This window comes from Bombina bombina, chromosome 12, assembly GCF_027579735.1.
Source record: "Bombina bombina isolate aBomBom1 chromosome 12, aBomBom1.pri, whole genome shotgun sequence".
Taxonomy (NCBI): Eukaryota; Metazoa; Chordata; class Amphibia; order Anura; family Bombinatoridae; genus Bombina; species Bombina bombina.
The window spans coordinates 73,152,478-73,179,478 of NC_069510.1; the positions used below are offsets into that span (position 1 = coordinate 73,152,478).

A 27,001-nucleotide genomic window follows, 5' to 3' on the forward strand; every position below is an offset into this window, starting at 1 on the left:
AATTGTTTCCTATGGTCGACCCCAGAAAGGACTTATGGCAGACAGTCCCCAAGGTCGAGGGAGCGGTTTCCACTTTAAACAAACGCACCACTATACCCATAGAGGATAGTTGTGCTTTCAAAGATCCTATGGATAAAAAATTAGAAGGTTTGCTTAAAAAGATGTTTGTTCAGCAGGGTTACCTTCTACAACCAATTTCATGCATTGTCCCTGTCGCTACAGCCGCATGTTTCTGGTTCGATGAGCTGATAAAGGCGGTCGATAGTGATTCTCCTCCTTATGAGGAGATTATGGACAGAATCAATGCTCTCAAATTGGCTAATTCTTTCACCCTAGACGCCACTTTGCAATTGGCTAGGTTAGCGGCTAAGAATTCTGGGTTTGCTATTGTGGCGCGCAGAGCGCTTTGGTTGAAATCTTGGTCGGCTGATGCGTCTTCCAAGAACAAGCTACTTAACATTCCTTTCAAGGGGAAAACGCTGTTTGGCCCTGACTTGAAAGAGATTATCTCTGATATCACTGGGGGTAAGGGCCACGCCCTTCCTCAGGATCGGCCTTTCAAGGCAAAAAATAAACCTAATTTTCGTCCCTTTCGTAGAAACGGACCAGCCCAAAGTGCTACGTCCTCTAAGCAAGAGGGTAATACTTCTCAAGCCAAGCCAGCTTGGAGACCAATGCAAGGCTGGAACAAGGGTAAGCAGGCCAAGAAACCTGCCACTGCTACCAAGACAGCATGAAATGTTGGCCCCCGATCCGGGACCGGATCTGGTGGGGGGCAGACTCTCTCTCTTCGCTCAGGCTTGGGCAAGAGATGTTCTGGATCCTTGGGCGCTAGAAATAGTCTCCCAAGGTTATCTTCTGGAATTCAAGGGACTTCCCCCAAGGGGGAGGTTCCACAGGTCTCAGTTGTCTTCAGACCATATAAAAAGACAGGCATTCTTACATTGTGTAGAAGACCTGTTAAAAATGGGAGTGATTCATCCTGTTCCATTAAGAGAACAAGGGATAGGGTTCTACTCCAATCTGTTCATAGTTCCCAAAAAAGAGGGAACGTTCAGACCAATCTTAGATCTCAAGATCTTAAACAAGTTTCTCAAGGTTCCATCGTTCAAGATGGAAACCATTCGAACTATTCTTCCTTCCATCCAGGAAGGTCAATTCATGACCACGGTGGATTTAAAGGATGCGTATCTACATATTCCTATCCACAAGGAACATCATCGGTTCCTGAGGTTCGCATTCCTGGACAAACATTACCAGTTCGTGGCGCTTCCTTTCGGATTAGCCACTGCTCCAAGGATTTTCACAAAGGTACTAGGGTCCCTTTTAGCTGTGCTAAGACCAAGGGGCATTGCTGTAGTACCTTACTTGGACGACATTCTAATTCAAGCGTCGTCCCTTCCTCAAGCAAAGGCTCACACGGACATTGTCCTGGCCTTTCTCAGATCTCACGGATGGAAAGTGAACGTGGAAAAGAGTTCTCTATCTCCGTCAACAAGGGTTCCCTTCTTGGGAACAATAATAGACTCCTTAGAAATGAGGATTTTTCTGACAGAGGCCAGAAAAACAAAGCTTCTAGACTCTTGTCGGATACTTCATTCCGTTCCTCTTCCTTCCATAGCTCAGTGCATGGAAGTGATCGGGTTGATGGTAGCGGCAATGGACATAGTTCCTTTTGCGCGCATTCATCTAAGACCATTACAACTGTGCATGCTCAGTCAGTGGAATGGGGACTATACAGACTTGTCTCCGAAGATACAAGTAAATCAGAGGACCAGAGACTCACTCCGTTGGTGGCTGTCCCTGGACAACCTGTCACGAGGGATGACATTCCGCAGACCAGAGTGGGTCATTGTCACGACCGACGCCAGTCTGATGGGCTGGGGCGCGGTCTGGGGATCCCTGAAAGCTCAGGGTCTTTGGTCTCGGGAAGAATCTCTGTTACCGATAAATATTCTGGAACTGAGAGCGATATTCAATGCTCTCAAGGCTTGGCCTCAGCTAGCGAGGGCCAAGTTCATACGGTTTCAATCAGACAACATGACAACTGTTGCGTACATCAACCATCAGGGGGGAACAAGGAGTTCCCTGGCGATGGAAGAAGTGACCAAAATCATTCTATGGGCGGAGTCTCACTCCTGCCACCTGTCTGCTATCCACATCCCAGGAGTGGAAAATTGGGAAGCGGATTTTCTGAGTCGTCAGACATTGCATCCGGGGGAGTGGGAACTCCATCCGGAAATCTTTGCCCAAGTCACTCAGCTGTGGGGCATTCCAGACATGGATCTGATGGCCTCTCGTCAGAACTTCAAAGTTCCTTGCTACGGGTCCAGATCCAGGGATCCCAAGGCGGCTCTAGTGGATGCACTAGTAGCACCTTGGACCTTCAAACTAGCTTATGTGTTCCCGCCGTTTCCTCTCATCCCCAGGCTGGTAGCCAGGATCAATCAGGAGAGGGCGTCGGTGATCTTGATAGCTCCTGCGTGGCCACGCAGGACTTGGTATGCAGATCTGGTGAATATGTCATCGGCTCCACCTTGGAAGCTACCTTTGAGACGAGACCTTCTTGTTCAGGGTCCGTTCGAACATCCGAATCTGGTTTCACTCCAGCTGACTGCTTGGAGATTGAACGCTTGATCTTATCGAAGCGAGGGTTCTCAGATTCTGTTATCGATACTCTTGTTCAGGCCAGAAAGCCTGTAACTAGAAAGATTTACCACAAAATTTGGAAAAAATATATCTGTTGGTGTGAATCTAAAGGATTCCCTTGGGACAAGGTTAAGATTCCTAGGATTCTATCCTTCAAGAAGGATTGGACAAAGGACTATCTGCAAGTTCCCTGAAGGGACAGATTTCTGCCTTGTCTGTGTTACTTCACAAAAAGCTGGCCGCTGTGCCAGATGTTCAAGCCTTTGTTCAGGCTCTGGTTAGAATTAAGCCTGTTTACAAACCTTTGACTCCTCCTTGGAGTCTCAATTTAGTTCTTTCAGTTCTTCAGGGGGTTCCGTTTGAACCCTTGCATTCCGTTGATATTAAGATATTATCTTGGAAAGTTTTGTTTTTAGTTGCAATTTCTTCTGCTAGAAGAGTTTCAGAATTATCTGCTCTGCAGTGTTCTCCTCCTTATCTGGTGTTCCATGCAGATAAGGTGGTTTTACGTACTAAACCTGGTTTTCTTCCAAAAGTTGTTTCTAATAAAAACATTAACCAGGAGATTATCGTACCTTCTCTGTGTCCGAAACCAGTTTCAAAGAAGGAACGTTTGTTGCACAATTTGGATGTTGTTCGCGCTCTAAAATTCTATTTAGATGCTACAAAGGATTTTAGACAAACATCTTCCTTGTTTGTTGTTTATTCCGGTAAAAGGAGAGGGCAAAAAGCAACTTCTACCTCTCTCTCTTTTTGGATTAAAAGCATCATCAGATTGGCTTATGAGACTGCCGGACGGCAGCCTCCCGAAAGAATCACAGCTCATTCCACTAGGGCTGTGGCTTCCACATGGGCCTTCAAGAACGAGGCTTCTGTTGATCAGATATGTAGGGCAGCGACTTGGTCTTCACTGCACACTTTTACCAAATTTTACAAGTTTGATACTTTTGCTTCTTCTGAGGCTATTTTTGGGAGAAAGGTTTTGCAAGCCGTGGTGCCTTCCATTTAGGTGACCTGATTTGCTCCCTCCCTTCATCCGTGTCCTAAAGCTTTGGTATTGGTTCCCACAAGTAAGGATGACGCCGTGGACTGGACACACCTATGTTGGAGAAAACAGAATTTATGTTTACCTGATAAATTACTTTCTCCAACGGTGTGTCCGGTCCACGGCCCGCCCTGGTTTTTTTAATCAGGTCTGATAATTTATTTTCTTTAACTACAGTCACCACGGTACCATATGGTTTCTCCTATGCAAATATTCCTCCTTAACGTCGGTCGAATGACTGGGGTAGGCGGAGCCTAGGAGGGATCATGTGACCAGCTTTGCTGGGCTCTTTGCCATTTCCTGTTGGGGAAGAGAATATCCCCACAAGTAAGGATGACGCCGTGGACCGGACACACCGTTGGAGAAAGTAATTTATCAGGTAAACATAAATTCTGTTTTTTTGTTGTCCCAAAAAGTGAGCGGTACACCCTATCCCGTCAAGATTGATAACACATTCTAAAGTCAGTAGTTTTACACTGCAAATCTGTAACATAAAACTCATAACTAAAGTGTTAAAAAGTACACTAACACCCATAAACTACCTATTAACCCCTAAACTGAGGCCCTCCCGCATCGCAAACACTAAAATAAAATTATTAACCCCTAATCTGTCGCTCCCGATATCGCCGCCACAAGAATAAACATATTAACCCCTAAACCGCCACACTCCCACCTCGCAAACACTTGTTAAATATTATTAACCCCTAATCTGCCGCCCCTAACATCGCCACCTACCTACATTTATTAACCCCTAATCTGCCGCCCCCAATGTCTAACGCTAACACCCCCTAACTTAAATATAATTTAAATAAATTTAACTACAAATTACTATCATTAACTAAATAATTCCTATTTAAAACTAAATACTTACCTATAAAATAAACCCTAAGCTAGCTACACTATAACTAATAGTTACATTGTATCTAGCTTAGGGTTTATTTTTATTTTACCTGCAAGTTTGTATTTATTTTAACTAGGTAGAATAGTTACTAAATAGTTATTAACTACCTAGCTAAAATAAATACAAATTTACCTGTAAAATAAAACCTAACCTAAGTTACACTAACACCTAACACTACACTACAATTAAATAAATTACCTAAATTAAATACAATTAAATAAATTAAATACAATTAGCTAAATTACAAAAAACCCCCAGTAAATTACAGAAAATAAAAAACAAATTACAAGATATTTAAACTAATTATACCTAATTTAATAGCCCTATCAACCCCCCCCCCCCCAAAAAAAAAATAAACCCACCCTAGTCTAAACTACCAATAGCCCTTAAAAGGGTCTTTTGCGGGGCATTGCCCCAAAGAAATCAGCTCTTTTACCTGAAAAAAAAATAATAAAACCCTAACTAAAAAAAACCTAAGATTCCCATTGCCCTGAAAAGGGCATTTGGATGGGCATTGCCCTTAAAAGGGCATTTAGCTCTATTGCTGCCCAAAGCCCTAACCTAAAAATAAAACACACCTAATAAACCCTTAAAAAAAACCTAACACTAACCCCCTGAAGATCCACTTACAGTTTTGAAGACCGGACATCCATCCTCAACGATGCCGGGAGAAGTCCTCATCGAAGCGGCAAGAAGTCCTCAACGAAGCCGGGAGAAGTCTTCATCCAAGCCGGGAGAAGTGGTCCTCCAGACGGGCAGAAGTCTTCATCCAGACGGCATCTTCTATCTTCATCCATTCGGCGCGGAGCGGGTCCATCTTCAAGACATCCGGCGCGGAGCATCCTCTTCTGCCGACGACTACCCGACGAATGAAGGTTCCTTTAAGTGGCGTCATCCAAGATGGCGTCCCTTAGATTCCGATTGGCTAATAGAATTCTATCAGCCAATCGGAATTAAGGTTGAAAAAAATCTTATTGGCTGATGCAATCAGCCAATAGGATTGAGCTTCAATCCTATTGGCTGATCCAATCAGCCAATAGGATTGAGCTCGCATTCTATTGGCTGATTGGAACAGCCAATAGAATGCAAGCTCAATCCTATTGGCTGATTGGATCAGCCAATAGGATTGAAGCTCAATCCTTTGGGCTGCAATAGAGCTAAATGCCCTTTTAAGGGTAATGCCCATCCAAATGTCCTTTTCAGGGCAATGGGGAGCTTAGGTTTTTTTTAGTTAGGGTTTTATTTGGGGGATTGGTTGTGTGGGTGGTGGGTTTTACTGTTGGGGGTTGTTTGTATTTTGTTCAGGTAAAAGAGCTGATTTCTTTGGGGCAATGCCCCGCAAAAGGCCCTTTTAAGGGCTATTGGTAGTTTAGTATAGGCTAGGTTTTTTTCAAATTTTTTTAGTTGTGTATGAAAATTTCAGTTAAAAGGACAGTAAAGTCAGCATTCAATTCTCATAATTCAGATAGGGCATGCAATTATAAACAACTCTCCAATTTAATTTTTTCATCAAATTTTCTTTGTTCTCTTGGTACTCTTAGTTGAAAGCTAAACCTAGGTAGGTTTATATGCTAATTTCTAAGCCCTTGATGGCCGCCTCTTTTCTTAAATCATTTTGACAGTTTTTCACAGCTATACACTGCTAGTTCATGTGTGTCATACAGATAACATTGTGCTCACTCAGTCAGCACTGATTGGCTAAAATGCAAGTCTGTCAAAAGAACTGAAATAAGGAGGCAGTCTGCAGAGGCCTAGATACAAGGTAATTATAGAGGTAAAAAGTGTATTAATATAACAGTGTTAGTTATGCAAAACTGGGGGATGGGTAATAAAGGGATTATCTATCTTTTTAAACAATAAACAATTTCAAGTAGACTGTCCCTTTAAAGCTGTATGTGAGTAAAACCTTTATTTTTAGTCTCTAGAGTTTGCCCTTTTATGAGCCGGTATGTAGTATCCATGTTTAGCTCTTTCTAAGTTGTTTTACAACCATTGTTTAGTTTGTTAATCCTTAAAGGTGTCGCTCAGGGTTTGCTTAACCCCTTGAGTGCTAACGACGGCGCAGAGCCGTCGCTAGCACTCTCCCACATTGAGGGAGATCTGGGGGCTCCCACTCGCTCCTACCCCGGCGATCAGACCTGCATAGTGACAGGCGTCGCCGGGGCTTCCCGTTTTGCATGGTGACGTCACTCGCAATGACGTGATGACGTCACCGCGCAACTTTATTAACAAACTGACAATACAAAGTATAGGGAAAGGGGACATGCTGCTTAGACGCCTGTATCTCAGGCATATAAGCAGCTACAGACCCCCAAGACACACTGTTGTTAAGTTAATCGCCTAACCTTTCCAATGATGTAAGTCTTGGGGATCTGAAAAAAATATATAAAAGTTAAAAAAACAAAAAAACAAAAAAAAAAAAACTTCAATCACCTTAGCACCCAGGTGGGAAAGTGCTTAGCACTCAAAGGGTTAAAGGGATGGGAAACACAAGATTTTTCATTTATGATTCAAACAGATCATACAATTTTAAAAAGTTCCCAATATTAGTCTATTATGACGTTTGCTTCTGTTTTATGGTACACTTTGTTGAAGAGATACTTAGGTAGGTAATGTGCACGTGCCTTGACCTCTACTGCCACAGCTAGTGACCTTGCAAATATATAACATTGTGAAAAGTATTTCTAGCAAAACTGCTGCCATTAGGTTCTCGATTTATTGAAGTGTTATTGAATGCGCCTAGCGATTTACTTTTCAACTGAAGATACCAAGAGAATGAAGTAAATTTGATAACCGATATAAATTGGAAAGTTTTTTTTTTTTTTTTTTTAACTTTACACTATGGAGTAGATTTATTAAGAGGTGAGCGGAAATGATTCGGTGGTGAAATGCTTGTGCAATGCCGCCCCCTGTTTACTGGCGGCCGCTAGCAGGGGTCGTCAATCATCCCAAACGTATCGTATCTGGATGATTTCAGTCCGCCGCATAAATGGTGGTGGGGAAGTTAAGGAGCAGCGATAGGGCTCAGAAGCGGCATCTGCTGCTTAATAAATAGACCCCTATATCTGAATCATGAAAGAAACATTTTGGGATTTATGTCCCTTTTAATCAACACGGTAATAAAAGGTAATTTCTTTAGAATACCTAAAGAACTGAGTCTGGGCGTGTCGTCACTAGCAGCTTTAAAGGACATTAAACACTTAGGTCTAGATTACAAGTGAGGTGCAAGCGACATCGTGTTTTCTTGATCTGTTTTAATTGCACTTATTTTACAAGTTATATACAACTATATGTATAGTTGTCATCGGTAAATTAAAAAAAAACCTTCTATTTCTTTTTCTATTTTTCTATGTTTTATGCATTAGCATAGTAGTCTGTACACGATCTGCCAAGATTGACTATTTTAAAGGGACATGCACCTTTCAAAAAGGAAATGCTCTGAGTTATACAACATATTATTGTTACGCTATTGCTGGCATAAACCATGTGTTTATTTCCTGCATCTTGCTTAAGTATGCTAGGTAAGCTTTTCATCAAAGGATACCAAGAGAACAAAGTAGATATGATAATAGAAGTAGATTGAATAGTGTCTTAACATTGCCTGCGCTGAGCTATCATTTTGACTCGTATGTCCCTTTTAATCAAATAAGATACACAAATGTTAAACGGACAGTATACTAAAAAGTGAATTCCTCATAAATTATTTACTTATACGTAGTGAACAAAAAAACATTGCAATGTACATTCAGAACTTATTTTGCCTTTTTTTCCCTGTGTTTTTCTTTGTTAAATGTAGATCCCTAAACCTTCTACATGCTGCACAGTGATTGCTTTATACTCATAGTTTTTATTTATTTATTTATATATATATTTTTGTACCTTTTCCTAATTGGTCACAAAAATAAGATAAATAGCTCTTGTTTTTTTTTTTTTAAAGGGTTTGTCCCATAAAGCAAAACAAATTTTATAGGACAACAAGCATTCTTTGCTATAAAATTAATATTGTATTTATTTATCTTACACACACACACACACAAATATATATATTCAATCCTAAGCAATCAAGGTATATACTAACATGTTTTCCAGCTGCATTTTCAGATTCAAATTTTCATTTACTTAGACCATATTTTTATTTATTTATTTGCATTTCAGTTCTTAATATACTTATTTATTTGTATACAGGTAATATGAAGTCGCTGCTTTTTTTCTTTTTTTGCACATAGGTTTAACTTCATCGCCAAAAAACTTCATAAGCGTCTAATGCAGCTTGGAGCCAGTCCCATCCAACCTGCGGCACTGGGAGATGATCAGCATGAACTGGGGTATGTTTCTCTTGTACACAGGAAGTCCCATTTAGATGTGCCTGTAGTATACTCTAGTCCAGCATTTTCTGCTTGCTTCATATACTTATGTCCGTGTCCTGCCGTAGTACTGTAAGGGGAAATTGATCATAGATAGAGGCTGCTAAATGTTCAGATACCTAACAACATTACTATGAAATGTTCTGCCCTTTAGTATGTTTGCAATGATTCATTTTACTTGCAGGAATGTATAAAATTGTTTACTATTAACCAATGTATCTTTATTTTTTTATTTGAAATAGCTCATTTGCGTGTTGAAACCACTGCCTATATTACAAATTCCAGTACTGCAGTATTAGCTGTAGAAAAGATATGTACACAAGATATAGCAGATAAAATTAAACTCCAAAATGAGAGATGGGAGTGAGAGAGAAAGAGAGAGATCATCCTGTTTGAAAGGGTGGATTTTGCATCCGCTTTGAATACGATAAACTATTATCAGCTGCTTGTACATTGTCCATTTAATAGAGCGAGCTTTTGGCAGTCAAGTGGTTAAATCACATACAAGTGCAAAAATAAAATGTTTGTGTGTTTGTTGGAGATTTTTATTTTGCTTAGACTGTATATTTTCAATATGTAGGTATGCTTCAGGGAGTTTCGTGTCCCTTTAAGCTTTAAGTGCTGATATATATTCTAGATTTTATTAAAAAATATTGTTTTCTTTAATGTTCCTTTTATATTTTGGTAGAAAGTTTTACGAACATGTCATGTGAGAACATTTTTTAGAAGATTATCACAAATTTTGTCACACAGTCTCAAAAGGTTTTTGTCACACCTATTTGTTATTGGAAGGAAAATGTGTTCAGGCGAACAGCTAATATTACTTAATTGTATTCAAAGCTGTTGCAGGAACACCCTTTCAAATGGACTGGGTCTGTCTCTAATAAAAGGTAAATTACTTATTTGTAAACCATTTTATACAGTCCAGTAATTAAAAACGGATCATTGGGAGAACATATTACAATACAATGTCCCTTTAATCAAGCATGGTCAGCCACTGTACAGTAGAATTAGGAACGACCTCTAAACTTACTGTCTGACTGAAAAGATCTTATGTTGTATCTTCTGTATCTAGACCAGATGCGGTTGTGGATCCTTGGCTGAAAGATCTGTGGTTAAAGATTGTGTCATTGTATCCTCTACCTGCAGGCCTCAGTATAATCCGTGACAATGTGATGTAAGTATTAGTAATAATAAAGCTGTTCCCAACTTAAATTACACCCCTGATTTAGTTTTATATGCCTGGTACACCCCAGTGCTTCCAATTGTATTAGTGAGATCTGTGTGAAAATATTGGGAACTGATTATAATCAGTGAATATTACTCAGTGCGTGTCTCTGAGATACACCATGAAATATTAGCAGTTTTTACCTTAACCCAAATCCAGCTGTGACACCCTAGTTTTACTCCATACATCTCTTTCTTTTATTCTTATATCATATTCCATCTTAGTTCTCTCCATTTCACCAACTCTACCTTTTCACCCCCCGTATGTCTCCTGTTTCGTTCACATTCTTTTATGCTCCATCTCTTATACCTGTATCTTTATTACACCTTTCCATGAGCATCCAAAGAAGGCGCCAATTGGGCAAATGCCTTCATGCATTGGGCATGTCTATTGGCTGATCTTTGGGAGCATGTCTATTGGCTGATCTTTGGGAGCATGTCTATTGTCTGATCTTTGGGAGCATGTCTATTGTCTGATCTTTGGGAGCATGTCTATTGTCTGATCTTTGGGAGCATGTCTATTGACTGATCTTTGGGAGCATGTCTATTGGCTGATCTTTGGGAGCATGTCTATTGACTGATCGTTGGGAGCATGTCTATTGGCTGATCTTTGGGAGCATGTCTATTGACTGATCTTTGGGAGCATGTCTATTGACTGATCGTTGGGAGCATGTCTATTGACTGATCTTTGGGAACATGTCTATTGACTGATCTTTGGGAGCATGTCTATTGGCTGATCTTTGGGAGCATGTCTACTGGCTGATCTTTGGGAGCATGTCTACTGGCTGATCTTTGGGAGCATGTCTATTGACTGATCTTTGGGAGCATGTCTATTGGCTGATCTTTGGGAGCATGTCTATTGGCTGATCTTTGGGAGCATGTCTATTGGCTGATCTTTGGGAGCATGCCTACTGGCTGATCTTTGGGAGCATGCCTACTGGCTGATCTTTGGAAGCAGTATGCATTGTAGATGTGCTTGTCACCCCTTACTGGAAAGAGGTGTATTTGCCTCTTTTATACGGTAATAAGGGGTTTACCTTGTTGAAGGTCTGGAACCAAGCTTGTAGGAGATGTGTAGTATCCAGATGTCAGGAGTAGGCTGAAGTTATTACTAAATAAGCAGAACCTATTGTCAGCACCCAAGGGTAATCCAGAAAAATAGTCAGCAGCCGGTACAAAGTTCAATACCAGAGTATCTGTCAGGAAGTAAACTTCACAAATAGTAGGCAAAAAAAGTCAAAAGTTCTGTTCCAGAGGTCAGCAACAGTATATCAGACCACACTTCATGGTACAGCTACGGATAAGACTGGGTGCATAAACCAGGACATAACTAGGGGTGAAACCAGGAAAGCAGATCAGGGACAAAAACACCAGGACTTCCATAAGAATAACCAAGCACTGACTAGCGTTAGCAGAGGTCTTTTAACACCTTCCCCATAGGCACCGAAACAACTGCAAGGTCACTTCTGATGTACAAGTTACAAATAGCGCTATAGTTAGAGCAGGTAATACAATTGGCAATGCTATTAGAAGTCTGTAGGTTCTGTGTAATAAACTTAGTTCCTGTTCTGGTAATGAGATGCCTATAGTGCACTCTATGTTGTCAGTAGCACTAAGCTCCTCCCCTTAGCGCAGTCTTGAACTCTAGCAGCGCTCACAGCGCCCTTCTCAGTGCTCCACAGAATCATCATCCTGTTCCAGACTTCAGATTAGCACAATCCCTACTTTTATCAGGTAAGGACCTAGGAGCCGAACTAGTGTGAAATGTCAGGTTTAGAGTAAGAAATATGCAAGGGTTCTAAATCTCTTTCTCCTTTTTAAAAATGAAACCCATAGATCTACAAGACCCCTACAGTGAAATTGAAGAGACTCCTTTTTAAAATGAAGTTTATAGATATCACATGACCATATGTTTATCAAATGGTTAATGTAAAATACCTATTTCTTATGTCACTAGATACTTGTTTTTGAGCCATTAAAATGGGTTGGTGTTATAACTACAATCCCCAAAAACATAATTTCTTCGGTTGCCCTTGTTCTCCCAGTCATCTATTTCCTTCTTTCCTTTCTAACCCTAGTTAGGTTACATGTGATGCACCCTATGGTAGCCTTCATGTTACAGTTTCTTCTCCTTGGTCTTGCAAAATGTATTTTTTATATATCGCTAACATTAACACAATCAAGGTAACAAACAGACCTTTAAAAATGCACTTTATTTTATTTTGTTCGGGTATCTCATAATAAAGACATCCCAATTTAGAGATAATTTCTGAAGTTAAATAATTGATCCATCCTTAGTCTATATAAAGATAGAGCTCTGGTGTACATTATGTATTTACCACCTGTTTGAACTTAAATTACTGATAATTTAAACCTGTGGCATTTCCTGGAATGTGTCACTTTCTTTTACTGGCTCAGTTAATTTAGCTAATATTTGTTACACTGGGCGACATGGTGTTTTTCTTGGTGATATGAAACGTAAAAAAAAAGTTACGTAATGTAACATTCTGAAACATCCTAGCGACTATGTGCAGAATTCTGTAACATTACCCTAGCGACTGTGCAGAATTCTGTAACATTATCCTAGCGACTGTGCAGAATTCTGTAACATTAACCTAGCGACTATGTGCAGAATTCTGTAACATTATCCTAGCGACTATGTGCAGAATTCTGTAACGTTATCCTGCGACTGTGCAGAATTCTGTAACATTATCCTAGCGGCTATGTGCAGAATTCTGTAACATTATCCTAGCGACTGTGCAGAATTCTGTAACATTATCCTAGCGACTATGTGCAGAATTCTGTAACATTATCCTAGCGACTATGTGCAGAATTCTGTAACTTTATCCTAGCGACTGTGCAGAATTCTGTAACATTAACCTAGCGACTATGTGCAGAATTCTGTAACATTATCCTAGCGACTGTGCAGAATTCTGTAACATTAACCTAGCGACTATGTGCAGAATTCTGTAACATTAACCTAGCAACTATGTGCAGAATTCTGTAACATTACCCTAGCAACTATGTGCAGAATTCTGTAACATTACCCTAGCGACTATGTGCAGAATTCTGTAACATTAACCTAGCGACTATGTGCAGAATTCTGTAACATTACCCTAGCAACTATGTGCAGAATTCTGTAACATTACCCTAGCAACTATGTGCAGAATTCTGTAACATTACCCTAGCAACTATGTGCAGAATTCTGTAACATTAACCTAGCGACTATGTGCAGAATTCTGTAACATTACCCTAGCAACTATGTGCAGAATTCTGTAACATTACCCTAGCAACTATGTGCAGAATTCTGTAACATTAAAGTCGCTAGGTTAATGTTGTAGAATTCTGCACATAGTAAAAAAAAAGTTAAGTAATGTAACATTCTGAAACATCCTTGCGACTATGTGCAGAATTCTGTAACATTATCCTAGCGACTGTGCAGAATTCTGTAACATTACCCTAGCGACTGTGCAGAATTCTGTAACATTATCCTAGCGACTGTGCAGAATTCTGTAACATTACCCTAGCGACTATGTGCAGAATTCTGTAACTTTATCCTAGCGACTATGTGCAGAGTTCTGTAACATTACCCTAGCGACTATGTGCAGAATTCTGTAACATTATCCTAGCGACTGTGCAGAATTCTGTAACATTACCATAGCGACTATGTGCAGAATTCTGTAACATTACCCTAGCAACTATGTGCAGAATTCTGTAACATTACCCTAGCAACTATGTGCAGAATTCTGTAACATTAACCTAGCGACTATGTGCAGAATTCTGTAACATTACCCTAGCAACTATGTGCAGAATTCTGTAACATTACCCTAGCAACTATGTGCAGAATTCTGTAACATTAAAGTCGCTAGGTTAATGTTGTAGAATTCTGCACATAGTAAAAAAAAAGTTAAGTAATGTAACATTCTGAAACATCCTTGCGACTATGTGCAGAATTCTGTAACATTATCCTAGCGACTGTGCAGAATTCTGTAACATTACCCTAGCGACTGTGCAGAATTCTGTAACATTATCCTAGCGACTGTGCAGAATTCTGTAACATTACCCTAGCGACTATGTGCAGAATTCTGTAACTTTATCCTAGCGACTATGTGCAGAGTTCTGTAACATTATCCTAGCGACTGTGCAGAATTCTGTAACTTTATCCTAGCGACTATGTGCAGAATTCTGTAACATTATCCTAGCGACTGTGCAGAATTCTGTAACATTACCATAGCGACTATGTGCAGAATTATGTAACTTTATCCTAGCGACTATGTGCAGAATTCTTTAACATTATCCTAGCGACTATGTGCAGAATTCTGTAACATTATCCTAGCGACTATGTGCAGAATTCTGTAGCTTTATCCTAGCGACTGTGCAGAATTCTGTAACATTATCCTAGCGACTATGTGCAGAATTCTGTAACTTTATCCTAGCGACTATGTGCAGAATTCTGTAACATTACCCTAGCGACTATGTGCAGAATTCTGTAACTTTATCCTAGCGACTATGTGCAGAATTCTGTAACTTTATCCTAGCGACTATGTGAAGAATTCTGTAACATTATCCTAGCGACTATGTGCAGAATTCTGTAACATTATCCTAGCGACTATGTGCAGAATTCTGTAGCTTTATCCTAGCGACTGTGCAGAATTCTGTAACATTATCCTAGCGACTATGTGCAGAATTCTGTAACTTTATCCTAGCGACTATGTGCAGAATTCTGTAACATTACCCTAGCGACTATGTGAAGAATTCTGTAACATTATCCTAGTGACTATGTGCAGAGTTCTGTAACATTATCCTAGCGACTATGTGCAGAATTCTGTAACTTTATCCTAGCGACTATGTGCAGAATTCTGTAACATTACCCTAGTGACTATGTGCAGAATTCTGTAACATTATCCTAGCGACTATGTGCAGAATTCTGTAACTTTATCCTAGCGACTATGTGCAGAATTCTGTAACATTATCCTAGCGACTGTGCAGAATTCTGTAACATTATCCTAGCGACTATGTGCAGAATTCTGTAACTTTATCCTAGCGACTATGTGCAGAATTCTGTAACATTACCCTAGCGACTGTGCAGAATTCTGTAACATTACCCTAGCGACTATGTGCAGAGTTCTGTAACATTATCCTAGCGACTATGTGCAGAATTCTGTAACATTATCCTAGCGACTATGTGCAGAATTCTGTAACATTATCCTAGCGACTATGTGCAGAATTCTGTAACATTACCCTAGCGACTATGTGCAGAATTCTGTAACATTATCCTAGCGACTATGTGCAGAATTCTGTAACATTATCCTAGCGACTATGTGCAGAATTCTGTAACATTACCCTAGCGACTATGTGCAGAATTCTGTAACATTATCCTAGCGACTATGTGCAGAATTCTGTAACATTAACCTAGCGACTATGTGCAGAATTCTGTAACATTACCCTAGCAACTATGTGCAGAATTCTGTAACATTACCCTAGCAACTATGTGCAGAATTCTGTAACATTAAAGTCGCTAGGTTAATGTTGTAGAATTCTGCACATAGTAAAAAAAAAGTTAAGTAATGTAACATTCTGAAACATCCTTGCGACTATGTGCAGAATTCTGTAACATTATCCTAGCGACTGTGCAGAATTCTGTAACATTACCCTAGCGACTGTGCAGAATTCTGTAACATTATCCTAGCGACTGTGCAGAATTCTGTAACATTACCCTAGCGACTATGTGCAGAATTCTGTAACTTTATCCTAGCGACTATGTGCAGAGTTCTGTAACATTATCCTAGCGACTGTGCAGAATTCTGTAACTTTATCCTAGCGACTATGTGCAGAATTCTGTAACATTATCCTAGCGACTGTGCAGAATTCTGTAACATTACCATAGCGACTATGTGCAGAATTATGTAACTTTATCCTAGCGACTATGTGCAGAATTCTTTAACATTATCCTAGCGACTATGTGCAGAATTCTGTAACATTATCCTAGCGACTATGTGCAGAATTCTGTAGCTTTATCCTAGCGACTGTGCAGAATTCTGTAACATTATCCTAGCGACTATGTGCAGAATTCTGTAACTTTATCCTAGCGACTATGTGCAGAATTCTGTAACATTACCCTAGCGACTATGTGCAGAATTCTGTAACTTTATCCTAGCGACTATGTGCAGAATTCTGTAACTTTATCCTAGCGACTATGTGAAGAATTCTGTAACATTATCCTAGCGACTATGTGCAGAATTCTGTAACATTATCCTAGCGACTATGTGCAGAATTCTGTAGCTTTATCCTAGCGACTGTGCAGAATTCTGTAACATTATCCTAGCGACTATGTGCAGAATTCTGTAACTTTATCCTAGCGACTATGTGCAGAATTCTGTAACATTACCCTAGCGACTATGTGAAGAATTCTGTAACATTATCCTAGTGACTATGTGCAGAGTTCTGTAACATTATCCTAGCGACTATGTGCAGAATTCTGTAACTTTATCCTAGCGACTATGTGCAGAATTCTGTAACATTACCCTAGTGACTATGTGCAGAATTCTGTAACATTATCCTAGCGACTATGTGCAGAATTCTGTAACATTATCCTAGCGACTGTGCAGAATTCTGTAACATTATCCTAGCGACTATGTGCAGAATTCTGTAACTTTATCCTAGCGACTATGTGCAGAATTCTGTAACATTACCCTAGCGACTGTGCAGAATTCTGTAACATTACCCTAGCGACTATGTGCAGAGTTCTGTAACATTATCCTAGCGACTATGTGCAGAATTCTGTAACATTATCCTAGCGACTATGTGCAGAATTCTGTAACATTATCCTAGCGACTATGTGCAGAATTCTGTAACATTACCCTAGCGACTATGTGCAGAATTCTGTAACATTATCCTAGCGACTATGTGCAGAATTCTGTAACATTATCCTAGCGACTATGTGCAGAATTCTGTAACATTACCCTAGCGACTATGTGCAGAATTCTGTAACATTATCCTAGCGACTATGTGCAGAATTCTGTAACATTATCCTAGCGACTATGTGCAGAATTCTGTAACTTTATCCTAGCGACTATGTGCAGAATTCTGTAACATTATCCTAGCGACTATGTGCAGAATTCTGTAACTTTATCCTAGCGACTATGTGCAGAATTCTGTAACATTATCCTAGCGACTATGTGCAGAATTCTGTAACATTACCCTAGCGACTGTGCAGAATTCTGTAACATTATCCTAGCGACTGTGCAGAATTCTGTAACATTACCCTAGCGACTGTGCAGAATTCTGTAACATTACCATAGCGACTATGTGCAGAATTATGTAACTTTATCCTAGCGACTATGTGCAGAATTCTTTAACATTATCCTAGCGACTATGTGCAGAATTCTGTAACATTATCCTAGCGACTATGTGCAGAATTCTGTAGCTTTATCCTAGCGACTGTGCAGAATTCTGTAACATTATCCTAGCGACTATGTGCAGAATTCTGTAACATTATCCTAGTGACTATGTGCAGAATTCTGTAACATTATCCTAGCGACTATGTGCAGAATTCTGTAACATTACCCTAGCGACTATGTGCAGAATTCTGTAACTTTATCCTAGCGACTATGTGCAGAATTCTGTAACATTATCCTAGCGACTATGTGCAGAATTCTGTAACATTATCCTAGCGACTATGTGCAGAGTTCTGTAACATTATCCTAGCGACTATGTGCAGAATTCTGTAACATTATCCTAGCGACTATGTGCAGAGTTCTGTAACATTATCCTAGCGACTATGTGCAGAGTTCTGTAACATTATCCTAGCGACTATGTGCAGAATTCTGTAACATTATCCTAGCGACTATGTGCAGAATTCTGTAGCTTTATCCTAGCGACTGTGCAGAATTCTGTAACATTATCCTAGCGACTATGTGCAGAATTCTGTAACTTTATCCTAGCGACTATGTGCAGAATTCTGTAACATTACCCTAGCGACTATGTGAAGAATTCTGTAACATTATCCTAGTGACTGTGCAGAATTCTGTAACATTATCCTAGCGACTATGTGCAGAATTCTGTAACATTATCCTAGCGACTATGTGCAGAATTCTGTAACTTTATCCTAGCGACTATGTGCAGAATTCTGTAACATTACCCTAGCGACTATGTGCAGAATTCTGTAACATTACCCTAGCGACTGTGCAGAATTCTGTAACATTACCCTAGCGACTATGTGCAGAATTCTGTAACATTACCCTAGCGACTGTGCAGAATTCTGTAACATTACCCTAGCGACTGTGCAGAGTTCTGTAACATTATCCTAGCGACTATGTGCAGAATTCTGTAACATTATCCTAGCGACTATGTGCAGAATTCTGTAACTTTATCCTAGCGACTATGTGCAGAATTCTGTAACATTACCCTAGCGACTATGTGCAGAATTCTGTAACATTACCCTAGCGACTGTGCAGAATTCTGTAACATTACCCTAGCGACTATGTGCAGAATTCTGTAACATTACCCTAGCGACTGTGCAGAATTCTGTAACATTACCCTAGCGACTATGTGCAGAGTTCTGTAACATTATCCTAGCGACTATGTGCAGAATTCTGTAACATTATCCTAGCGACTATGTGCAGAATTCTGTAACATTATCCTAGCGACTATGTGCAGAATTCTGTAACATTATCCTAGCGACTATGTGCAGAATTCTGTAACATTATCCTAGCGACTATGTGCAGAATTCTGTAACATTATCCTAGCGACTATGTGCAGAATTCTGTAACTTTATCCTAGCAACTATGTGCAGAATTCTGTAACATTACCCTAGCGACTATGTGCAGAATTCTGTAACATTATCCTAGCGACTGTGCAGAATTCTGTAACATTAACCTAGCGACTATGTGCAGAATTCTGTAACATTACCCTAGCGACTATGTGCAGAATTCTGTAACATTATCCTAGCGACTGTGCAGAATTCTGTAACATTACCCTAGCGACTATGTGCAGAATTCTGTAACTTTATCCTAGCGACTATGTGCAGAATTCTGTAACATTATCCTAGCGACTATGTGCAGAATTCTGTAACATTATCCTAGCGACTATGTGCAGAATTCTGTAACATTATCCTAGCGACTATGTGCAGAATTCTGTAGCTTTATCCTAGCGACTGTGCAGAATTCTGTAACATTATCCTAGCGACTATGTGCAGAATTCTGTAACATTATCCTAGCGACTATGTGCAGAATTCTGTAACATTATCCTAGCGACTATGTGCAGAATTCTGTAACATTACCCTAGCGACTATGTGCAGAATTCTGTAACTTTATCCTAGCGACTATGTGCAGAATTCTGTAACATTATCCTAGCGACTATGTGCAGAATTCTGTAACTTTATCCTAGCGACTATGTGCAGAATTCTGTAACATTACCCTAGCGACTATGTGCAGAATTCTGTAACATTATCCTAGTGACTATGTGCAGAATTCTGTAACATTATCCTAGCGACTATGTGCAGAATTCTGTAACATTATCCTAGTGACTATGTGCAGAATTCTGTAACATTATCCTAGCGACTATGTGCAGAATTCTGTAACATTATCCTAGCGACTGTGCAGAATTCTGTATCATTACCCTAGCGACTATGTGCAGAATTCTGTAACATTATCCTAGCGACTATGTGCAGAATTCTGTAACATTACCCTAGCGACTATGTGCAGAATTCTGTAACATTACCCTAGCGACTATGTGCAGAATCCTGTAACATTGCCCTAGCGACTATGTGTAGAATCCTGTAACATTGCCCTAGCGACTATGTGCAGAATTCTGTAACATTACCCTAGCGACTATGTGCAGAATTCTGTAACATTACCCTAGCGACTATGTGCAGAATCCTGTAACATTGCCCTAGCGACTATGTGTAGAATCCTGTAACATTGCCCTAGCGACTATGTGTAGAATTCTGTAACATTAACCTAGCGACTATGTGCAGAATTCTGTAACATTATCCTAGGAAAACCTTCACAAACAAAAGAGATTTGAGAGATTTAACTATCCAAAATAGTTCCTCCATAAGAGGCTGGTCCCTTGCTTGATTTAATCGCTACTTTACTCTGCTGTGATTAGATAGTGCGCCCGTGACACGCTTTTGAAAAATAGACAGAATCAGAAGAGGCTGTTGAGGAACGCAAGTTAAGTATACATTTGGGGGGGGTTACATTTCTCAAATCTCTTTGTTTTTGCAGGTGTCACTAGGATAATGTTACATAACTCTGGACAAAGTTCAGAATTCTGTAACATTATTTTTTATGTTTACTGTCCCTTTAATAATTTGATAAACTTTTTCAGCGGATTGAACATTGGTATTGTGTAGTAAATGCAATGTAACAGAGATACTCCAGAGTTTGTCTGTTCTCTCCTAACCTTTCCTCTCTTCCATGGCTTTAGTGAAAGTAAACGCACACACTAGTATGATGTGCACATTTTGTTGTTGGAAAGCAGAGTTCAATGACACTCGGATAATCTTTGAAAACATACTGTCAGGAAAGGGACATTATTATTAATGCATTGCACTGTTGTTTGTATATAACTTTATAGCCGATTCCTCTGGGAAGTTCCCCTCCTCTTATAACAACCTTCTGGAGACGCCACTGATATGGTTTATAACATTTTGACCTGAAATAAATTGAAATTTAGAGCCAAACATGTTTTATTATTTTACGATTGTTAAAAGTTAATTTTAGACCCAACTTTTGTTTATCTTGGACACGCCTTTTTGTTTTCTATTTTATCTCTGATGCCTTTATCTGTAAATGATAAGACAAGCTAATATTAACATCTAATTATGGCACAACAAGATTATCTTACTCGAAAAAATTAGTATCATCATGTTTCTGAAAATGTGCATTACTTGTTTAAATAATAAAGTTTTAGCGACCATTAAAAGGACAGCATTGTAAAGTTTTAGCGACCATTAAAGGGACAGCAAAGTCGAAATTAAACTTTTGTTGTTTAGATAAAACATGCCGTTTTAAACAACATTCCAATTTATTTCTATTAACACTTTTTTTGTTCTCTCTGTGTCCTTTATTGAAGAGTTTTTATAGGCAGGCTCATAGGAGCTCAGGAGCGTACACGTGACTTCAGTGCTAAAAAACAGTGTTGCAAAACTGCTGCCATAGAGTTTTAAAGACACGTGCACGCTACTGAGCTCCTATGATCCTAAATAGGTTTATTTTTAACAAAGGATACCAAAAGAACAAAGCATATTTGATAAAAGAAATACATTCGAAAGTTGTTTAAAATGACATGGTGTATTTGATTCATGAAAGTCTAGTATTTACTTTACGTCCCTTTAAAGGAATATTCCAGCCAAAATAGGAAACCACATGGGTGCATTTCAGTATTGAACAGAAGCAATTTTGTAATATACATGTATTAGCAAAAATGCTTCTAATAATAGCTATAGCTGTTTCAAAAGTGTATTTAAGTATGCACCGTGCACCAGCATTTTAAACACAGCACTTGCTCAGAGAGCCTAATGTGCTCGTACCATCTGGTAATGACTCTGTTAATTACTGACATGATACAAGCCCCACTGATGATCTGAGCAGCTGTATTATTTAAAATGTGGGTGCAGTTTGAATATCTAGCTATGCTTCACATGCACGTGCAGAGAAAAATGTTAACACTAAAGTTCTAACTTTTACTAGAAGCATTTTTGCCTATACATTTATAATACAAATATGTTTCTATTCAAATATGTAATAAATCTATGTGCATTTAAATTTTGACTGGAATGTCCCTTTAACTAATGGGCACAGCCATATTGTAACCCAGGTTTCCTTCTCTGCTTAGGCTAATTAGGGACAGTTTAATGAAAGGGTCACTAGAGTATCCAACCAATGGCTGCATGGAATGTACCTACTTTGCCATTGCTTTTTGGTAATTAGTAGGCCGCTAATTGCAGCTGCGCAACACACTTCTATCATTCCCGGCAGTGAAAGGGTTAATTAAGTAACTTAAACGGTTAACGTTAGCTTTAGTGTAGATATTAACCTCCTACCTTACACTCCCCACCCCCTGATCCCTACCTGATCCCTCCCAAACAGCTTTCTTTCCTCCCCCACCCCCACTGGTCACCCCATTTTAAGTACTGGCAGACAGTCTGCCAATAAAAAAAGTTACAACTTTTTTTTCAATTTTTTTTATACATTTTTTATCTTACAGTGTGGTATTGCCTTAAACCTCAAACCTCCCTGATCCCCTTAAAAAAAAACCAATCTAACCCCCCCCTTTCCTAACTAATACCGCCATCAGATAGCTGCCAGTACCTGAGAAATGTTTTTTTTTTTTTTAATATTTTTTATTTTATTTTTATTTTCTGTAGTGTAGTGTCCCCCCCCAATCTTTATTTGAGGGTGCCCCCACACCCCCTTTTCCGTAGTGTAGCTGCCCCATCACTCCTTGTCCCTTTAAGCATAGTTCCATAGCGTAGGGCTAGCGTAGGGACCATCCCGCCTCCCCTGCTGGGCCGCCCGCCCACACCTCCTGCCGGCTCCAGCATAAGATCGTTACAGGCAGTGGCACACACAGTGCCACCGTCTTTAACGATGAGGCATCTGCCCTCATATGGAGGCGAGGCACCGATCGCGCTCCTACTCCATTTGCGGGAGATGCCTGAAGCTTCAGGAGCTCCAGATCTCGGCTGTAACTTAACAGTCGAGATTGCTGGAGTATCCTGAAGCGATAACGTATATATACGTCCTGCAGTACGATAGGCAAAGTACTGCAGGACGTGTATATATATATACAGTACGTCCATTTGGGTGAAGGGGTTAAAATAGGTTGTTCTTGCTTCTTTTTATTATATCTGTCTATATACCAATTTGGTTTCTCCTAACTCTCACTCGGAGTGTAATTTCTTCTTCAGCTTTTTTTATAGGGGACAGCAGACCCCATCATTTTCTTTCATGATTTAGATAGAACATACAATTGTAAACAACTTTCCAATTTACTTGTATTATCTCATTTGCTTCATTTTCTTGTTATCCTTTGCTGAAGGAACAACATTGCACTTCTGTAATTAGCTGAACACATCTAGTTAGCAAATCACAAGAGACAAATGGGTGCAGGCACCAATCAGCAGCTAGCTCTCACTAGTGTAGGTTATGTGCGTATTCTTTTTCAACAAGGAATAACAAGAGAACGAAGCATATCAAAACAATGCTTCTTTATATTATAAAATCAATCATTTTAATTCCAATGTGACGTCACCTAAGACATCCCCTAAAAAGGGTCTGTTCAACTGCTAAACAAACAGTCCAATCAACGTTGAGATTTATGAATATAATTACCTATACAGACTGTGTCTGTGCGCACGTGCTTTAGTAACTATTAACTTTCGCATGCGCAGCGTTTTTCATTGAAGGCAATCCAGCCAGCCTTTATTTGATGGTGTGAATTAACTAATTAAATAAATAAATTAAATCATTAAATTAATTAAATTAGAATAAAATGAATTAAATCGACGAATTTAAAAAATTCCTTCATTCATAATAAGTTAATTGCTTGTTACACTAGGGGATTCTGTATACGCTATTTGTAAACATTTTAATATTTTTCCAGCAAGTAAACGGATCACTGAGTACAAATTAAAGGGAAGACAAAATAAGGTACACATGAAGGATACGCCAAATAGGCTTATTTAAAATAAAATGTATGCAATCGTTAATAACAATATTCAGATATAAATGCGCATATAAACATAAAAATAATAAATGGCCATATTTAGTAATGTATAGTCCCAGAAATGGGTCCATCAAAAAAAAAACAACAATGGAAAAAATTTGAAAATATATCAGCTGTATTGAAGTGGATATAGTGTTACTGATCTCAATAAAAAAATTTTTGGATCAATAACACTTGAATACACCTATAATTTTTTCCATTGTTTATATTTTGTCGGACACATAGGATACGTTGGATCACTTTTTTCCTTTTCTTTTTTTAGACTCATTCCTGGGACTTTGCATCACTAAATATGGCTATTTTTTATTTGTAGTTATATGCGCATATGTATCTGAATATCGTTATTAACGTTTGTTTGAATAAATGGTCTTTTTATGCAATAATATCATCTTATATATCTTGTACACATTTAAGCCTTTTTGGCACGTCTTTTATTTATACTTAATGGATTTTTTGGTATCCGATTAAGAGATCCCCTTGGGGAGCAGATTTGACTCTAATTTGGCGCTCCAATATATCTCTTTTTTACCTAAGAAAAAATAAGGTACACTGTCCCTTTAATTTTAACTGGTAAAGTAACAAACAAAGGTCCCTCACTCATCTATAGGGTATCCACAAATACTACTTTCATGTTTTGTATAAAAATGTTTACACTTTCAACAGGAACTGGAAAGCCCACAATTTTCAAAATCAAATTACAGGAAAAGGGGCAAAATAAATAATAATAGTATATTGCAAAGTTGTTTTACTACATAAAGTAAAACATTTTATAGTACAATCTCAAAAGTGTGTAATCTCCCTTCTAAAGCTGTATTTTGATTTAAAAGCTAACAAGTAGTGCACAACTGGGCCTTAAGGACTGATTGCTCACTGGCCGATAAGCAGAAATCGCACTTGATTGGACAGTGACACACCTCGTAAGCATAAAACGGCTTGCTATGTACAGATTTCGAGAGCTGCATTTTTAAAGACAATGTTGTCACTATTTACATTTTTCTAGGTTACCACCAAAGTTTTCTCTTCACTTCCTGGATAAGGATTCAGCAGCACAGGATAGTAATGGCGAAGTCTTTCCAAGGCAGAGAGATTGTAACACAGAAACGCCATCAGAGTTGCATCCGTTTCACGCACCACTTGTCACCAACCAGAGGGTGACGGCAAAGGACCATTTTCAGGATGTGCGTCTTATCGAGTTTGACACAACAGGTTCCGGCATTGAGTGAGTGCAGCGTTTCACATTCACACAGACCCAAACTACTGTTCAGTACTTAAAAAATGACAAGGTTTAAAAGGACATAAAATTGCAAAAAAAAATGCTCTAATGTGTTAAAGTATTTTATTGTTGCACTGTTGCGGGGATATAACTGGTTCAACCCCTGAAAAGGGTTTAAAGGGACATTGCACGCTAAACACATGTTGTGCACCTTGCTCTGGTTATAGGTGCTGCCATATTGGAACCTAGGTTACACTGTAGGCATCTGGAGAAGAATTGCTGCACATCAGCAAACAAATCAGCACTGGAATGCAGGGAAGGATCGATTTCAACATGGCGGCACCTATGGCTGGAGGGGTGTGGGGAATAACCTCAATACTATGAAGTGTGTTTGGTGTTCAATGTCCCATTAAACATACAGTTAAAGGGACAGTCTAGTCAAAATTAAACTTTCATGATTCCGATAGAGCATTCAATTTTAAACAACTTTCCAATTTACTTTTATTATCAACATTTTCTTTGTTCTCTTGATATTCTTTGTTGAAAGCTAAACCTAGGTAGGTTCATATGCCAATTTCTAAGCCCTTGAAGGCCGCCTTTTATCTCAGTGCATTTTTACAGTTTTTCACAGCTAGAGGGCGTTAGTTCATGTGTTTTATATAGATAAACGTGCTCACACCCGTGGAGTTACCTAGGAGTCAGCACTGATTGGCTAAAATGTAAGTCTGTCAAAAGAACTGAAATAAGGGGGCAGTCTGCAGAGGCTTAGATACAAGGTAATCACAGAGGTAAAAAGTGTATTAATATAACAGTGTTGGTTATGCAAAACTGGGGAATGGGTAATAAATGGATTATTTATCTTTTTATACAATACAAATTCTGTAGTAGACTGTCCCTTTAAAGTCAAATCTGGAGCAGCAATTCACTATTGGGAGCTAGCTGTAAACATCTGGGTAGCCAATGTCAAGAGACATACATCCGCACCCACCAATTACCAGCTACCTCCTTTTTTTTTATTCTGACATAAACAGTAGTAATGTACGTATACTCCTTGCTGTTGGTTGTATGTTGTTGCTTGCTGTTGATTACCCACTGAAAATTCTGAAAATCACTTATTGAACCTGTGAACAGGAAAGAAATTAGTAAAAAAAAAACAACAACACAATTATGTCACAAGACTGCAATATAGTTAGAGAATCATTAACCTTTTGTTAGGTTAGATTCCACACACACAGATTCTCTTGTGTTTAACCCCTTCGCTACTGGGAATTTCAGAAAAAAAACTTCCCCAAAGTCCTGGAGAATCATTAGCATTTTTGTGCTCACACTGTTCAAACAGAAATAGAGCCTTTGTTTTTTTTAATATACCTATGAAAAATATATATATTTGTAAACTAAGGTATTGATTTAGGCCCATTTTGGTATATGATCATATAGAAAAAATATATATATATTTTTTTTCTTAAACTTTGGGTTTCTCACTGAAATGATTTACCCACCACTACTGCAGTCATAAGAGAAGAAGGTTGTAAAAGCTTCTCTAGTATCCCCTTTGAGAAATATCAGACATGCATTGCTTTGCCTTTGCTATTTGGTAATTTGACGGCCACTAATTTCAGCTGGACACCACACTTTTGAAATTCTTTGCAATAAATGGCTTAATCTGTTAGCTTGTAATGTTAAGTTTACCTGTAATGTAGACATCTCCCACCCCCTGATACCTGTTTGATTCCTCTGAAAAAACACTGCCCCCCCCCCCACCCACACACACACACATTGGTCACCACCATCTTATGTACTGGAAGGCAGTCTGCCAGTACGCAGTTTAGGGCTTTTTAAATTATTATTTTTTATATTTATGTATGTAG

General features: G+C 39.0%; 1 protein-coding gene across 1 annotated transcript in view; it reads left to right on the forward strand.

Moving 5' to 3' along the window:
* The window catches only part of NDOR1 (NADPH dependent diflavin oxidoreductase 1), a 127,171-nt gene that overhangs the window by 21,405 nt on the left and 78,765 nt on the right, over window positions 1-27,001 (forward strand). The window contains exons 5-7 of the mRNA XM_053696225.1: window positions 8,822-8,920; window positions 10,035-10,136; window positions 24,921-25,139. Coding sequence (XP_053552200.1) covers window positions 8,822-8,920; window positions 10,035-10,136; window positions 24,921-25,139 — 420 coding nt within the window. The remainder of the gene's footprint in view (window positions 1-8,821; window positions 8,921-10,034; window positions 10,137-24,920; window positions 25,140-27,001) is intronic.